Source organism: Syngnathus leptorhynchus, chromosome 2 (genome assembly GCF_054491065.1).
Source record: "Syngnathus leptorhynchus isolate UIUO chromosome 2, UIUO_Slep, whole genome shotgun sequence".
Classification (NCBI taxonomy): Eukaryota; Metazoa; Chordata; class Actinopteri; order Syngnathiformes; family Syngnathidae; genus Syngnathus; species Syngnathus leptorhynchus.
In genome coordinates this window covers 18,400,580-18,418,001 of record NC_141196.1, presented here as the reverse complement: position 1 = coordinate 18,418,001, position 17,422 = coordinate 18,400,580, and the positions used below count along the sequence as shown (strand labels likewise).

At 40.7% G+C, this 17,422-nt stretch overlaps 1 protein-coding gene across 2 annotated transcripts; it reads left to right on the top strand.

The window, feature by feature from the left end:
* Positions 1 to 459: 459 nt before the first annotated feature.
* Positions 460 to 14,559, top strand: pde6a (phosphodiesterase 6A, cGMP-specific, rod, alpha). 2 transcript variants are annotated; one of them, XM_085906002.1, is made up of 22 exons: positions 460 to 868; positions 1,089 to 1,769; positions 2,863 to 2,952; positions 3,823 to 3,963; positions 4,049 to 4,123; positions 5,012 to 5,076; positions 5,156 to 5,222; positions 6,507 to 6,554; positions 7,663 to 7,812; positions 9,207 to 9,350; positions 9,855 to 9,920; positions 10,019 to 10,165; positions 10,785 to 10,892; positions 11,035 to 11,144; positions 11,310 to 11,397; positions 11,533 to 11,633; positions 11,716 to 11,823; positions 11,920 to 11,983; positions 12,900 to 12,974; positions 13,102 to 13,185; positions 14,051 to 14,219; positions 14,297 to 14,559. In XM_085906002.1, the coding sequence occupies exons 2-22, from the start codon at positions 1,686 to 1,688 to the stop codon at positions 14,332 to 14,334; spliced, it is 2,022 nt and encodes a 673-aa protein (XP_085762128.1). In that variant the 5' UTR covers positions 460 to 868; positions 1,089 to 1,685; the 3' UTR covers positions 14,335 to 14,559. The 2 variants fall into 2 exon arrangements, with proteins under 2 accessions (XP_085762128.1, XP_085762127.1); XM_085906001.1 differs by having other exon boundaries at positions 460 to 1,769.
* The last annotated feature ends 2,863 nt before the right edge of the window (positions 14,560 to 17,422 follow it).

Here is a 17,422-nt window from a genome sequence, read left to right as displayed (position 1 = left end):
AAGGGTTGGGCAGCAGTCCAAACAGGGAAGCCCATATTTTGAAGGCGCCGAAGGAACCAGCCTGCAAATTGTTTTTCTAGAATTTAGAAATCACGTGCGCTCGTCCCCTCTGTGAGTCATCACGTTGGTTGAGGGGTTTGCGTGTCCTAATGATCCTAGAAGCCAAGTTGTCTGGGGCTTCATGCCCCTGCCGGGGTCGTTTTGCTGGATGACTTCAATGCTCACGTGGGCAATGACAGTGAGACCTGTAAGGGCATGATTGGGAAGAACGGCCCCCCGATCAGAACCCGAGCGGTGTTCCATTGCTGGACTTCTGTGCTCGGCACGGATTGTCAATAATTAACACCATGTTCAAACATAAGGGTGTCCTTATGAGCACTTGGCACCAGGACACCCTAGGCTGCAGTTTGATGATCGATTTTGTAGTTGTGTCATCGGATTTGCGGCTGCATGTTTTGGACATGGGTGAAGAGAGTAGTGGAGCTGTCAACTGATCACTACCTGGTGGTGGGTTGGCTCAGATAGTGGGTGAAGATGCTGGTCCGACCTGGCAAACCCAAATGTAGTGTGAGGGTCTGCTGGGAAAGAGCTTCAACTCCCACCTCCTGCAGAGCTTTTCCCTCATCCCAGGGGAGGCGGGTGAAATTGAGTCTGAGTGGACCATTTTCCGTGCCTCCATTGTTGAGGCAGCCACCACAGCTGTGGCCGTAAGGTCATCGGTGCCAAACCTGTTGATGGACACCGGTGGTAAGGGATGCCGTCAAGCTGAAGAAGGAGTCCTATCTGGCCATTTTGGCCTGTGGGACTTCGGAGGCAGTAGACGGCTCTGAGGTAGACTGGAGTGCGCAGTTGAAACTGTCAGCAGCAGGTAACAACTAAAAATTCTTTCATTTGTCTGAAAAAAAGAATCTATGGATAACATTCAGAAGACATTATGAAGCTAATCGAAATAAATGAGACGGTGTGCTGCTGAGAAGCTCAGTCATCCCGGAGGGTGTCTGAGTTGAGCCGCTACTTCTCCACGTTGAGAGAAGCCAGATGAAGTTGGTCGGGCATCTCATCAAGATGCCTTCTGAACACCTCACCAGGGTGGGGTTCAGGGCATGTCCCACCGGCAGAAGACCCTGGGGACGACCCAAGACACGCTGGAGAGCCTTGGGATCCCCCGGGATGAGCTGGACGAAGTGGCTTAGGAGAGGGAAGTCTGGGCGTCTCCGCCTACCGACCCCGGATAAGCGGTGGATGGATGGATGGATGGATGGATGGATGGATGGTCGTGCGCTCGTGTCGTAGCGGAAATTACGTTACATCCTTTGGAGGATCCATACTTTATATAATTGGAAAGCACCTATATTAAGCCTTGCATAAGTATTTTGGAAATGTATTGGAATTTAGAATTGGAGCCTCAATCAACTTCTCAGTGATTGGTTTGACTTGGTCTGGTAATGTTTTTAAAAAAAAAGATTGACAGCGATGTTGGTCAGACTGTCAGTAATTATTTCTCTATCCCCAGAGAATCCATCCGTCTGTAGGTTTTAAGTCTCTTCTCCATTGGGTTTGGCTTTAAATGTTGAAAACTTTCTTGTCCCTCTCTACCTCCTGTGACATATTAGAATCCTCACTTCAGCAACTTTGTGGATGAGCTGACTGAGTACACCACCAGGAACGTGTTGGCTGTACCCATCATGAACGGCAAAGACATGGTGGCCGTCATGATGGCCGTTAACAAGATGGACGACCCACTGCATTTCACCACCGCGGACGAGGAGGTAAACGTATTTATACTGTAGTGTTTTCTTGAATAATATATCGTGCCACAAGATACTTGTGAAGTGACCTAAGATTTTTTTTTTACTAAAGGATGGTTTGAAATGGATATCAGAGTAAGAAAGCTGTACATTTTCTAAGGCCTTCTGACCCAAGTTGGGGACAAATAAAATTTCAAATCAAAGTAGAACCTCTGATACTGCTCTAAACGTCTTTAAATCCAACCTTGGGGACAGTACTTTCTTTGTTGAAAATGGTAATTGTCTTAGACCAAATCACTATGAACTGTGGGGCTCCCCATGGGTCAATACGGGCACCCCAAAAGTTCAAGATCTACAGGGTTCTAGTTGGTCATCTAATCCACATTAAGAAATATATAAGAAATATATAAACTGAAATCATCAAAGATAAAGTGTGAGATGCTCTCTTGAAAACACAGTTAGCACACCACTCACAAGTTTTTGTTGTTTGACTATGATGGCTGTGCAGATGACACACAGCCAGCAATGCCCCCAATTGACAATAATTCAATGAAGATCTTGTGTCACTGTCTAAAATTAATAAATAACTGGATCAACCAAAAATGCCTTCGATTAAACTAAAACAAAACTGAGGGAATTGTTATAGTAATAAAAATTAGAGGATTGCTGTTACCAAACACTTGGAGTCACTGTCTTTAAAAACCAAAGGAAGCCGAGTTTAGCTGTTATGATATACAGCACGCAACACAACACAACACAACACAACACAACACAACACAACACAACACAAGCCTCAGCTGTGAATGATTTTAAGTCCTGATTTAAAGCTATGCCTTTTTGTCATATCCATGATTGAAGTCTTTTAAAACATTTTTATAATCAGATCTTTTTTGTACACTGTTTTAATAATGTTAAACTGTTTATTTATTTATTTATTTATTTATTTATTTATGTCTTTCGTTCTGTTTATTTTTTTTAAACTTTTAAAGCTATAAAGTACATTACATTATGACATGAGCAATTTAAATAAATATGTCTTACTTTGATGTTGGTATTATAAATTACCACAAAACCATTTTTACAATCATCAAAATAAATATCATTTCACCTGCAGACTCTGAATAAGTACCTGAACTTCGCCAACCTGGTGCTGAGAGTTTTCCACCTTAGCTACCTGCACAACTGTGAAACTAGGAGAGGACAGGTGAGGGCAGGGCGGGGGCTTATTTTCAGTCTTCGACTTCACACTTATTGCACATTTGTTGCACATTTTTGCACACATTATGCATTATTGTGAACTTGATATCCATGTATTACACTTTACATACATTACATCTGTTACACCTTTTTCAACAACGTTTTACACATTGCACATACTAAACATGTTATAAACTTAACATGCCACACTTATTACATGCATTTGTTGCACTGTTCACACACTTTATACACATTTGCTACATGGTTGTTACACTTTACGCATTTTTGTTTCACACAATACTAGATGTGTACACACTGAGTGTTCCATACACACTTATTACAGATATAAAGGACATTTTGCCCTCAATGTGCATTAATTACATACTTTTTACAAATGGATTGTACTGAGTGTACAACTCATTACACACTCGCTACACATTTGTTGTAAAGCTCACAGTTTGACTCATTTACTTTCTAAACACTTCATACACATGTATTACCTATAACACAACAGTCTCAAGCCCGTATCCCACTGAGACACAAATGTTTGCGAGTGTTTATAAAGGACGTTCATGTTGATTTCTCGCCAGGGTGTGTTCAAAGTTGTAAATATTTGCCAACAGTTTTAATGTTTTTGTTTTGTTGTTGCAAGCATGGCGACAAAACTGTTGACGAATGTCTGGTGAAGGATTTTGCAATCTTGAACAAACCATCATAAACACTGACAAAGAATCAATACCCGGTACCACCGTAAACACTTGCAAAGCCTTGCCGCTCAGTGGGATGCAAAAATGGACCAAAACATGAGATATTTCTCAACTTATCGGTAACCTAATATGCATTGATGGCATATACTAGTTTACGTGTTTGTGGGCAGGTGCTGTTGTGGTCGGCCAGCAAGGTGTTTGAGGAGCTGACGGATATTGAGAGGCAGTTCCACAAGGCCTTGTACACAGTGCGAGCTTTCCTCAACTGCGACCGCTACTCTGTTGGCCTGCTGGACATGACCAAAACCAAGGTGACCAACATTCAGTGCGCCAACGCTGGCATCAAAGGGGCAAACACGTGCATGATTGTCCTCCATATTGTTGTTTGATTTGTAGGAGTTCTTTGACCTGTGGCCTGTCCTGATGGGAGAAGTTCCCCCGTACGACGGACCCAAAACACCTGATGGCCGGGTTAGTGTAAATGAATACACTGGTAAACAGCAAATTTTCATCATATGTAGGCCTGAGCATAATTTAGACGCTGATTCAAAACATCCATCCATCCATTTTCTGAACCGCTTTGTCCCCACGGGGGTCGCGGCCGTGCTGAAGCCTATCCCAGCCGTCATCAGGCAGTAGGCGGGGGACACCCTGAACCGGTTGCCAGCCAATCGCAGGGCACACAGTGACGAACAACCATCTGCACTCGCACTCATACCTAGGGACAATTTAGAGTCTTCAATCGGCCTACCAAGCATGTTTTTGGGATGTGGGAGGAAACCAGAGTGCCCGGAGAAAACCAACGCGGACACCGGGAGAACATGCAAACTCCACACTGGGAGGGCCGGAGGTGGAATCGAACCCGCACCCTTCTAACTGTGAGGCGGACGTGCTACCCAGTGCTCCGCCGAGCCGCCCTGATTCAAAACATGTCTTTATTTTTATTTTTTTCTAGCACATCAGGTTTTGGTGATACTTAATTTTTATTGTTTTGTTTTTAAGTGCGTCTTTTGAAAGTCACTTCACCCCTGCACTGAAGAGCAGCTGAATCTCAACTCCACATTCAGAACCAAAACATGGATAAACTGTTGCATGCTGACTATTTTTAAAATAGTTACTTGAAGATCATTAATTTGACTTTGACATAGAGCAGCAGGGTATTACTATCATGATGACGATGATGATGATGCAACCTTATAGGCTCGAGAAAAACAAGGAGAGTTTCAGAAGGACTGCAGAAAAATTCATCGAAAAAAGTTTACTTGCATCTCTGTTTAAAAGACAGTAAACATTTATGAATCAGTTTCTTCAGAGAAAATGGAAGCACTCTCATCACCATGTTTGTGTTGTCTTGTCCAGGAAATTATCTTCTACAAAATCATCGACTACATCCTGCACGGCAAAGAAGACATTAAAGTCATCCCGTCAGTTACAAATATACAATCAGTCCTGTTGATGGCTTGTAGTTCTTATAAATCTAATGTTGTTGTTTTTGACACACAGGAATCCTCCAGCAGACCATTGGGCTCTTGTCAGCGGCTTGCCGATGTATGTTGCGGAAAATGGTCTTGTAAGAAATGTTTTTTTTGTTTTTTTTTATGTGTGATGTTTTCTTTTGTATTCATTTTGAAAGATGGTGAATGACTATCATCTTTTATGTACATTTATTACACCCTTATTTGCACATGTACCACACAGTCCCTTTATTACCAAAACAGTTTTACCATGCACGTGCATTTATTGTTTTTACGCAAAGTTACATTATTAATAGGCATTAGCTACACATTGTCCTTAAACATTCAATGCACAATTATGACGTGCTTCCCTACACATTTATTATACCTTTATTGTGCACTTAATTTGTTGCACACTTATCACGTTATATATGTGATATATGCATTAGATATTTAGTACAAATCCATCCATCATCCATCCATCCATCCATCCATCCATCCATCCATCCATCCATCCATCCATCCATCCATCCATCCATCCATCCATCAGGATGTGTTCGTTAGGGTCGCAGGCGTGCTAGAGCCTATCCCAGCTGACTTCAGGCAGTAGGCGAGGGACACCCTGCACTGGTTGCCAGCCAATCACAGGGCACACTTAGATAAACCACCATTTGCACTCGCACTCACACCTCGGGGCAATTTGAAGTGCTCGATCGGCCATGCTTTTGGGATGTGGGAGGAAACCGGGGTACCCTGGGAAAACCCACGCAGGCACGGGGAGAACATTCAAACTCCACACAGGGAGGGCCGAAGTTGGAATCAAACTCGCAACCTCTGAACTCATTTAAATATGAATGGCCATGTTTGCTCTTAAGTCAGTTTTTATGGGCGTAGCTTGCACACTTTCTCAGCACACATAACATTCAATAAATAATCTGGTAATTTATGTGCAACCACCAAAGAAGCATGACTCATTGAATTCTGAGGGTCATCCTACTTCCGGGATTGTGAATCTTCATAAAATATTTGAATTCCACTGTGATTAATTGGGAAAAGAAGCCAGATTTCAAATATTAAATTAACTAGTGTAGTGGATCCAGAAATGATACTAATAACTTAAGCACAGCTCATCTAACAGATATCTGACATTCATTTACACAGTTATACACATTAATATGTATTGCACGCGTATTCACAATAATTGAACACTTATTTTACACATCCTTATTCATACAATTATTATATAGTGTGAGTTCCTTTGTACAAATGAAAGTTGACATTTGAAAGAAAACAGTCAATATTCATGGTTTGCTTATTTTTCCCCCTGCTTTTATCCTTGTATTTGTACAAATTTACAACCTCATAGACAAACGATAATATCATTTCTATGTCTCCAACAGATCTGCAACATAATGAATGCAGCTGAGGACGAATTCTTCAATTTCCAAGTAAGATTCAGCGTTTCATGTGAACGTGCACTCCATTAGATACACCTGCACATTTGAGCCACGACACTGTTTTGGAAATGGAAGTCAATAGATTGTGCAGATCTACCTACTTTTGCGGCACTAACGTGATGTCATGTGTGCGTGCACGAGTGTGTATGTGGGGCGAGGACACAGACATAAAGGGAATAAATGATCTCCTTATCTTTCCTCACTGACTTTCCAGCAGGATGCACAGCTCCTCTCATCTTTCCTCCCATTAGAATCACTTTGCCACGGGGAGGTGCACTAACTCTAATGACCAAATTCATCATTTTTACTCCTTCTTTTGGGATGTCATCACAGGGTTGAGAGGACCCGCCTGTTCTCTGCCAACTTGGCCAATGTCATGCACTTTATTATTCCATTCTTACTGACTGTGCGTTCATTTATTTTTACATTTATTCAACCATTCACATTGCATTGTCAAAACACAAAAGACATTTTCACCATGTGATATTCATCAATAATTAGTAAAAATAAAAAACACCCAAAAGTGTGGTCTCGAAAATTGGATAGACTTTTTAAAAATGTAAAATTTACCAAATTGTGACTTATGATGTTTCAACCCAACGCCAGAGATATGTTGGGTATTACAACTAAGGCATTTAAAACTCAGGTATTTAATATTTATTACATACAACACTGTTGTTTCAATGTTTTACTCTCACACTAGCATTCACACACTAATGATGCACTCATTACACATTTATAACCAATATGTTACAAATTTTAATCACCCATTTATTGTGCATATGTAATACTTCTAATGTATTACACACCCTTTACACATTAGCTGCACACATTTTGTTATATATTTGTTACACACAAGCTAGATAAACATGTATCAAGTACTTTTTACAGACTTCTTGCACTTCATCGCACACTTGTTTACTAATTTTACGTGGTCACTGGTCATATTATTTCTTTTAATGTTTTCTACATTTGTTCACTTTATTAAATGTAAACATTAGGTACAGTAAATAGTCAGTAACTTTAATTGTTGAAGTTAAATAGGTGTTTAAAAAAATATATTTTAAATTTCTGGTTGTGACTCCCTTCCCCTGCACAGAAAGAACCACTGGACAACTCGGGCTGGACAGTTCGCAACGTTTTATCCATGCCCATTGTCAACAAGAAAGAGGAGATTGTGGGCGTGGCAACCTTCTATAACAGGAAGGACGGGAAACCCTTTGACGAGATGGACGAAACGCTGATGGAGGTGGAGTATCTAGAGTGTGTGTGTGTGTATGTGTGTGTGTGTGTGTGTGTGTGTGTGTGTGTGTGTATGTGTGTACGTGCGTTTGTGTGTGACTCACAGGTTTCAAAATAGAGTCACATGCGTGTATATTATTTATTAGCCTGGAGGCTTTTCTGTGTCTACTTTGTTCATAAGCTCGAATGCTTTCAGTTGAACAATGCATGCATCACTTTTTGGACCAAAGTCATGTTATCTTGATGAAAAATGACTTTTTCATCATGTGCTCTTGTTGTTTTGTCTAGAAAATCAGGTTTTCATAATATTGACAACAATATAAATACAAGATCATATGTAATCATATATATCATAATATTTATGAAATCATGTTTTTCTCAAATCTCATAACATAAAGCACGACACATGGTAAAATCCACATTGTTAAAGCCTTGATAGGTCATACTTAAAAATAACAATTCAAAAAATCTCCAAAACCCAGTGTGCTAAAAAAAATAAAGATGTTTGAAAATCGGTTTTAAAAATACATTTAGGGACTCATAAAGCTGTCTCTGAATAAAAGTTATTATTAACCATTTGGTATTCGGAGTATTTCTTTTTGTCAAGGTTGTACCCATTGTCACGTACACTTATATTGGTATTTTTTTATTTGATTCTTGAGGGACGATGGAATAGTAATATGTAAAAAAATATACTAGTAATATAATTGGTCGGACGATTGAGCATACAAATTGTCCCTAGGTGTGAGTGCGAGTGCGAATGGTTGTTCGTCTCTGTGTGCCCTGCAATTGGCTGGCAACCAGTTCAGGGTGTCTCCCACCTACTGCCCGATGACTGCTTGGATAGGCTCTAGCACATCCCACAACCCCCTTGAGGACACGCGGTACAGATAATGGACGGATTTATGAAGTGTTACAGTATTCTTTGGCACGAAACAAGTTTAAATAAAATAATTGTAAATATACGGCTTGTCAAGGGCTAGTTCTTGTCAGAAAGGACAAAGCCGATAGTTCCCAAGCTGGCGCAGTCATGCTTTTACATGTGACTGTCAGATTGATATGATTAACCCCAAAAAACATACATGCTTTTATATGAACTTCAGTACCCTGATTCTTTTTCTGGATCTATCCTGGCAGCACAGTGCAAGAATAACTCAGACTGCATTCTCTAGGAAATGATGAAAGCTTTAGATTCATTGTTTCCTTCAGATGTCAAACGGACAGATACGAACAGTTTTGTGGTCCGAGGATTACATTAGTGCTCTGCACTAAAACTTTGTACTTAAAAAGGGTCATACATGAGCAATTAAGACAATACAGCACAGAAAAGTCTAATTTTGCATGGAGGAGTGGAACAATGAAAAATAGCAAAGTTGTTGATGGTGTTTATCCCCATTGCAGTCTCTGACTCAGTTCCTGGGCTGGTCGGTACTCAACCCGGACACATACGACAAGATGAACAAGCTGGAAAACCGCAAAGACATCTTCCAAGACATGGTGCTGTACCACGTCAAATGTCGAAAAGACGAGATACAGAATGTCCTGGTCAGTGAACATCCATTTCTTGATCAGTCATAGTTTTGATAAGCTAAGCCCCCGAGTATTGTGTTCACTAGCATAGAACAGCATAGCAGAGCCAAGCAGAGCTTTTTGTTTTCAGTACAGACCTACCTAACAAAGCCAAATTCACTTGTAAACATTACAGTTGGTCAGCCTATTCATCAAGGGTAGAACAACAAAGTGGTGTCAGAAAGCCATGGCTCAGAAGACATGCAGAAATCCTGCCTTTGTTGGAGTCAGACATTTTAGGGATATTTTGATCATTTCCAAGAGTCTTTCAAAGACAAAACTTGTCCCAGAGATTTTATCCGAGAGCTATGAAATTTTGGATTCAGAAAGGTTTTTTTTCCAACAAATGTGGCCGTTATTTAAACTTTTTATCCTAGACAGGTGAACAATGCTAAATTGCAATACATGTGTGTTTTCGTCATTGTGTGTGGGCAGAGCTTATGCCCTAATTACTAAGCAGCGTTTCCTTTGCATCCCCAGAACACCCGTGAGCGTTGGGGGAAAGAACCAGATGAGTGCGAAGAGGAGGAGCTGGAGGAAATATTGGTAATTATGAATAACACAAACAACTTATCAAAAAATGCAACACACACCTTTCATTTTCCCGACATGATCTAGTAAATGATGCGCTGTCCCGTCTCCAGTCGGAAGTCCTCCCCAACGCCAAGAAAGCTGAGATCCTGGAGTTTCACTTCTGTGACTTTGATCACAGTGAATTGGACTTAGTCAAGTGTGGCATCAGGATGTACTACGAGCTCAAAGTGGTGGACAAGTTTCACATTCCCAGAGAGGTGACCATGTCTTTTGTTGCCTCATTAGAAGACTCGATCGGCACACAAACAGGTTTTAGAGCTTTGTACAAGTCGCAGCATAAATGAGTGCATTTACTGTACCTGTGGTCAAAGCCAAATTATGGCAGCATTTTTACATCCTGGATCCGAATTCTCCAGCTGGGACATCAGTCTTTTGTCAGCTTTGACTTGAACTTAAGTTCAAAGTTCACCAGTAATGACATTTAAAATAAAATGAAAAAATGAAAGTTACAAAGCACTACATCAAGTCACACCATATTCAATGTCCTAAAAAGGGCTTCTCAGATCACCAATTGTGTTGTCGATATGCTCTCAGATAATAACGTAATCATGAAAACCTCCCCTGCAAACTGATGTTTGGGGGAAACATTACTCTGATTATTTCCCCGTGAAAGCCATAACACAGATCAGATAGTCTCAGAGGTTTCTTTTTGAAAGACCAAGCGAGCCCTCATCAGCTCGAATACAGGCACTTAATTAATCATGAAACATCGCTGGTCACATACTGTGCTGTCTCCTGGAAATAAACTCACTGCAAAGCTATTTTTATTGCTTATTAGAACAAATGGAGGCCTAATGTGTGCGTGTGTGTTTGTAGGTGCTGGTGAGGTTCATGTACTCACTTAGCAAAGGCTACAGGAAGATCACCTATCACAACTGGAGACACGGATTCAACGTTGGGCAGACCATGTTCACGCTGCTCATGGTCTAACGCAAACACACAAACATGCACATTTTACAAAACACAAAAGTCTAACTAGTCAGCTCCGCAAAGATCTTGACTGACAATCCTACAGAAAGTCATAAATCAAAGTGTGAAGTGCGTATGTGTGTGCTGGTGTGTTCAGACGGGCGACCTGAAGCGTTACTACACTGACCTGGAGTGCATGGCCATGGTGACCGCCGGCTTCTGTCATGACATCGACCACCGAGGCACCAACAACCTCTACCAGATGAAGTGAGCTCAAAGCTAAACTGGGTTTGCCAAAATGTTGATTGACTAGTGCTGGCCTAACAAATGTAATTGATTACATGCCGTAAAATGAGCCAACGCGTGGAGCAGGTCCAGCCAGCTTTGAGTACCATGTAACTGCCCAGCCTTGATGTGTGCATGTTTGTCCAGGTCTGGAAATCCTCTGGCGAAGCTTCACGGCTCGTCCATCTTGGAGAGACACCATCTTGAGTTTGGTAAGACACTGCTGAGAGATGAGGTGAGTCATGCACGCACACACGCGTGCACACACACATTTTTAAGGATGTAATTACGTATTCAATTAAAAACAAATATGAAGTTGAAAAAATTAAATAACATTATTTGTGTGTGTCAACTTGGTTGTTGGTTTCAGTCATTGAACATCTACCAGAACCTGAACCGCCGCCAGCACGACATCGTCATTCACCTCATGGACATCGCCATCATCGCCACTGACTTGGCGCTCTACTTCAAGTCAGTAGTCCCGGTTCTGAAGGCTTGTCGCTGCCGCTCTCAATCAACCCCATCCATCGTGCAATGGTGTTCTTCTTCATAGGAAGAGGACCATGTTTCAGAAGATTGTGGACCAGTCCAAGACCTATGAGAACTGGAATGACTGGACCAAGTACATGATGTTGGAGACCACGCGCAAAGAGATTGTCATGTAAGTGCGTATATGCAAACACACATGTGCCACAGTCATACGCCCACACACTCACACACAATTTAATTTGTCAATTTGCGTGTCCTTACCTTAAAGGGCCATGATGATGACGGCATGTGACCTGTCAGCCATTGCCAAGCCTTGGGAGATTCAGAGCAAGGTCGGCGTGATGTCACTTTTGTGCATGCGTGCGTTCTTGTGTTATCCACGCAAATATGATTCATTGGCTCGAATAGATTCATACTAAAAATAAAATCAAAGGATATTCGGAGAAATACATCTTATTGTCAATTCAAACAAAGGTCAAATTTTACTACCGCTCTCAGCATCCCACCAGGGCACGATGACGACATTAAAGATTTTCTTGTGATTGTAAAATGGCTGACCTTAACCAGAAACCTGTTATATTGTAGCCAAAGGTATAATTCTGATGTGTTAATGCCAAACTGAAAGTGAGTTGCCATGGCTATCATTGTTTTTCTTTGTTTTCTTCTTTTAAATAAGACAAAGGAGCAACTTCCGCTGGAAGTACAGAAGCAGGAGACTTTTGGTTCACACAATAACAATTGACAAGGCACATTAATGCACCAGGGTTGTGTAACCTTTGGTCACAATGCGACACGGGATTCAAGTTAGGGGAAGCCATTTTAAGATAAAAAAACAAAAAACCCAAACTTGAATGTAGTTATTAGCTGACGTGTTGTTTTGCTGGCGTACAGAGCTCTTCGCTCACATAAATTTTTGAACACAGCTGTTTTTGTACTTCCTGCAGCGGACTCCGTTTTTTGCAAGACTCTGAATAACTGAACGGCACATTCAAGCAAGATTTGAGCTTGGGAATAGTCTGAGTGAAAATTTGTTTTGGGTTTTTTCTCATAAAATGTCTTGGTTCTTTGGAAAAGAGTCTCAATGTTACAAAATAAAAGTACTAGTTCTTTCCACGACAAAATGCTGTAAATTTCCGAGACTAATATCTAATTCCAGAACAGATGTTATCGCCTTGGGCGATTCTATTTGTATTTAAAGAAATAAAAAAAGGCTAATTACTGAGTGTTTATCTTCACCCTCGCCTGCAGGTGGCGTTGTCTGTAGCTGCTGAGTTTTGGGAGCAGGGAGACCTTGAGAGAACTGTCCTGGAGCAACAGCCCATCGTGAGTGTTTGTGAAATCGACACTTTCTGGTGATCAATAAATAGAAGTGCCTGTATCGTGTCCCTAATTATGTGATTAGTGGGAGAAGCAAATGTCAACTGCTGCCTTTTTTTGGTCTCCTTTTCAGCCCATGATGGACAGAAACAAAGCAGAAGAGCTTCCCAAACTTCAGTGCGGCTTCATCGATTTTGTCTGCTCTTTCGTTTACAAGGTCATATCATCCAATGAACAGAATAAACTCTTAATTTTTCCACAAAAAAAAAGTAATCTTGGACGGGAATAACATTTTATTTTTTCTGGGAAGGTAATAATTATCTTTGGAGAGTTTCAGTTTGATCAAGAAAAAACTATTTTTGGGAGTATAGCCAGAACTTTGCTAGAGTAAAGCAATATATTTTTATAGAGATAAACTTTTTATTAGTTATTCAAAAAAATGAACTGTATGAGACACAAAACTCAATTTTACAATTTTAACTTTATGAGATCAATATCCGATTTAAAAAAAAAAATCCAGAAGAAAAGATTTGTAAAAGTAAGAAAAAATATTTGGGTGGTAAATTCCTAATTCTAAGAGATTAAAAAACTAGCTGTTTATTGCTACTCTTACTCAGTCAGATTGGGGTTTAACATAGAATGGGAAAAGATTAACATTTAGCACCTACTGCCTTTAGTCTTGCTGATTCTCCAAGCAACAAACATTCAAAAAGAAGCTCATAGACATATGCAGTATTCTTCATCCTCTGTAAAGAATGATTAGTAATGTCCAATTGAGAGTACTAATACTAATTTGGGAGTCTTGAACAGATTATTGGCATTTTCCTTCACTTCAATGGAGAAAGATGATTTTTAGTTACAAGCATGATCAAGGAATGAAATATACTCATATCAAGGCATCACTGTTCTGTCATAAATTTTGGGAAAAAGAGTTGTAATGACACGTTATAGAAAAAAAATGTGGAGAAAAACCCTGTCATTTTTCAAGAATGAATTTGTATTTTCTCCCATCAAATTTCAGTTGCAACATATAGATGTAGTCGAGTCAATGACATACCTAACGACTTGTGTTTTGGTTTCAGGAGTTCAGCCGCTTTCACGTGGAGATCACGCCCATGTTGGATCGTTTGCTGAACAACCGCAAGGAGTGGAATGCTCTCAAGGAGGAGCATGATGCCAAGATGGCTGTCACTGAGGCAGCCAAGAAGGCTAAGGAGGAGGCCGCTGCCCAGGCGGCGGCAGCCAGACAAGGTCCAGGTCACCACCCATGCTAAACTCTCCAAAAATCCATTTTCATCACATCTAATTCAATGTTTTTCTCCCTGCAGCGAGTGCGGCCCAGTCCAAGACATGTACTCTCAGCTAGAAGAGTGTCTCAAAGGTTTCCACACCAACTATCACATCAAAGAATACATACCATCTTAATTGAAGATTGAGTAGAGTGGGTTTTATTGCTTTAATGTACATGTAATACTATTATAAGGTATCGTTTTATTCATTTGATGTCTATTTAATACTATTATAAGCTATTGTAACATTCGGCACAGTGAACATTAACATGCACTTAGTATAGGAGAATAAATACTTGAACTTAAAGCCAACGTCAAGCGTGAAACTTTCTTTATATATGTTGTATGCGTCTCCACTAGTTTAAACATGGCATTCTGGTTAATATTGTGTTTGTGGAATATGAGTTAAGAGGCTAAAAAAGTGTAGTCAAATTCCGGAAGAAAGAGAACTCCACCAATGTGCATAGTTAGACTGCAGTTTGCACTGGTCACACAGACAGTTCTTGAGACTGGGTCAAACCGGTACACCAACTTTGGGGCACCATATGTAAGAATGTTGGAAAAAAAACTCCATCATTGTGCATTTTATCCTTTCAGTACAGTCAGCAAATTTTAGGGGTAAAGATTATTATGGATATTTTAAATAGCTGTCAAATTAGATCTGAATTATGAGAGGTATCCTTAAAAAATGTTGTCCTTTGAGATTTAGAAATTTTAAGATTCCCTCCTTTAGGTATGCTGCATATGCACAGCACCATCTCATATGTGGGTCACGTCAGTGTTTCACAACTGCTCACACGACAGCCGAGCGTTAATATCCCGGATGGAACCTGCAAAAGGGGTCAAATGCACTCTAAATCCATCCTTCCTCCCCCTCTGCGCTTTGTAATAGTGCCTACGTAAGCGCGTGTGTCGTCACCGCCTCGTGATGTAAGCGTTGCTGACATAAGACGGCGGCTCAAAGGATTGCCGTATACGGCCATGATGCTGGCCAAGCCGAGCCGTGACGCAGGGACAACTCGTGACTGCTGCAAAGAGAGGAAGCGAGGAGAGGAGGGGGGCAGCTGAAGCCATGACGACTATTTTTAGGAGCTCGCTGTTGTTTCCATGCAGGACCTGCATGGACTGGCTGGCTGCACAGTGACTACGTTAACATGCACTCAATATTTGGATTAAGGTCAAAATTCCCATTTATGAAGCATTCGGAATAATCCATTTACATGCAACAACAAAGTTAGTCGAGAGCCAAATAGAAATGGGTCTTTATATACATGTCTTGGATATAAATATATATCTTTATATTTCTGTGCATGGTATTCTCCCTTTTATCGTCTCATCTTCATGAAAGCCGAAGGAATTCATCGACATGCTCAGCTGCACATTTTCTAGAACAGGACCTAGATCTTTTTCACACCTCAATCTTCAATGTTTTTTGTTTTTGGAAAGAGAATTGCCATGATCCACTCAGGCATCAAAATTTGTCGAGCCAACTTTCTCGAAAATTACAGCTGCTAGTTTTTTCCAGTTTTGCACATCTCGACATGATAATTTCTGCCCATCTTTCTCTGCAAATGAGCGCAGGTGGACAGCATTTGTGACGGGACTTTTCAAGATGCTCAAAGGGATTTAAGTCTGGACTTTGACTGGGCCATTCCGATACATGAAAATTATTTGATCAACTCTGACCGGCTTCCCTGTTCTTGGTGAAAAAAAGCAAAATGACGTCACTACCACCTTGAGGGTTCAGGGTTATGAGCAGTGTTAGCGTTGCGTTTAGGTCCAAAATTTCCACTTTGGTCTCATCTGACCGAAGCGTGTTCTTCCACATTTGCGGTGTCCAATACATGGCAAACATTCTTCTATAAGGGTCTGATTTGTGGGATGCATGACTTATATTGGACAGATTCTGCTGTAACTTTGTAGGTTTAAATACAACACAGTGTAGATTTTGTTTTTTTTAATATAGATCATCTATGCACTATGGACAGTATTTATGTAAATATACGATATGATGCTGTGTTTGGCAATTATGTACATACTGTAGTTACACCAAAGCAGAGAAGAAGATGGACACAGGACAGGAAAGGAAACACCTGACAGGATGAATTCAAACACGTGTCTCCTCCTGTTTCCACTCTTCTTACACACACACGCCAGCACACACGCTTTCAACATTCTGGCAGTGTTGACCAGAGGAGAAGTCACTAGTTACAGTTGTGTTATTTTATAGGTCAGGGCAGATTGAACCAACACTTTTAATCTTGTCACATAAAAACTCGTCAGTTGTTTCTCAAAGTCTCAAAGTGTATTCTGGTATTAAAATAAAAATTATGAGGGAAGATAGTCACATTTTGAAAGTCACAAAATGCTATTTGTTTCTTGTATTATAATGCAATTCATTCTTGAAGACACCTTTATTTTCTGAAAAAAATAGGGCTGTTTGGTTTAGAAAAAAAAACGATTTTACTTTCAATAATGTGCTGTACTCTAGTTCTTGATTGTATTATTCTTGATTGATTAGAGTGACAATTTGTGGTCGTGAGGGTGACTGAGGAGTATGGTCAACATCTTCACTGGGACGTCACACGGCACATCACTCACGGGCCACACGGGAAACTGTTAGTGGCCTTGAGTGTTCGTGAGTGTGTTCATGCGTGTGCACCTCAGGTCAGAGAGTTGAAGGTTTCAAGCACATAAAAAAGTGATTCATACGCATTGTATTGTGATGAAATACAATCCAATTAACCATTTCACTCATACGTGAAGTGGGCAATTGCAGCTCGCTTTGCACCGCAAATCTTGCGTCTGTGTGTGATTCTGAATCTCAGAAACTGTCTGATTTCACCTGGATCAAATGTACCAAAATTAAAATCTTGGATCCCTCAGAGCTTTTTTTTAGGTGCACTGGGGGGGGGGGGGTTTAAAAAGAGCTTTCAAACAGCTGCCCGCTGTTGGGCAACTTTGAAATCTCACCAACATATAACAGAGTTTGACAGCTTTTGCAGCAATCACCTCTAGTGACTGATTCACAGATTAGACATTTTCTGTTCGGCAATGCATGGGATGACACAATAGCATCCACAGTAGGAACTGATGCACATTCATAACTGCTGACTTAAGTGACAGAGAAGTTAAAAAATGAAGACGAGGAGTCCCACAAGCAAG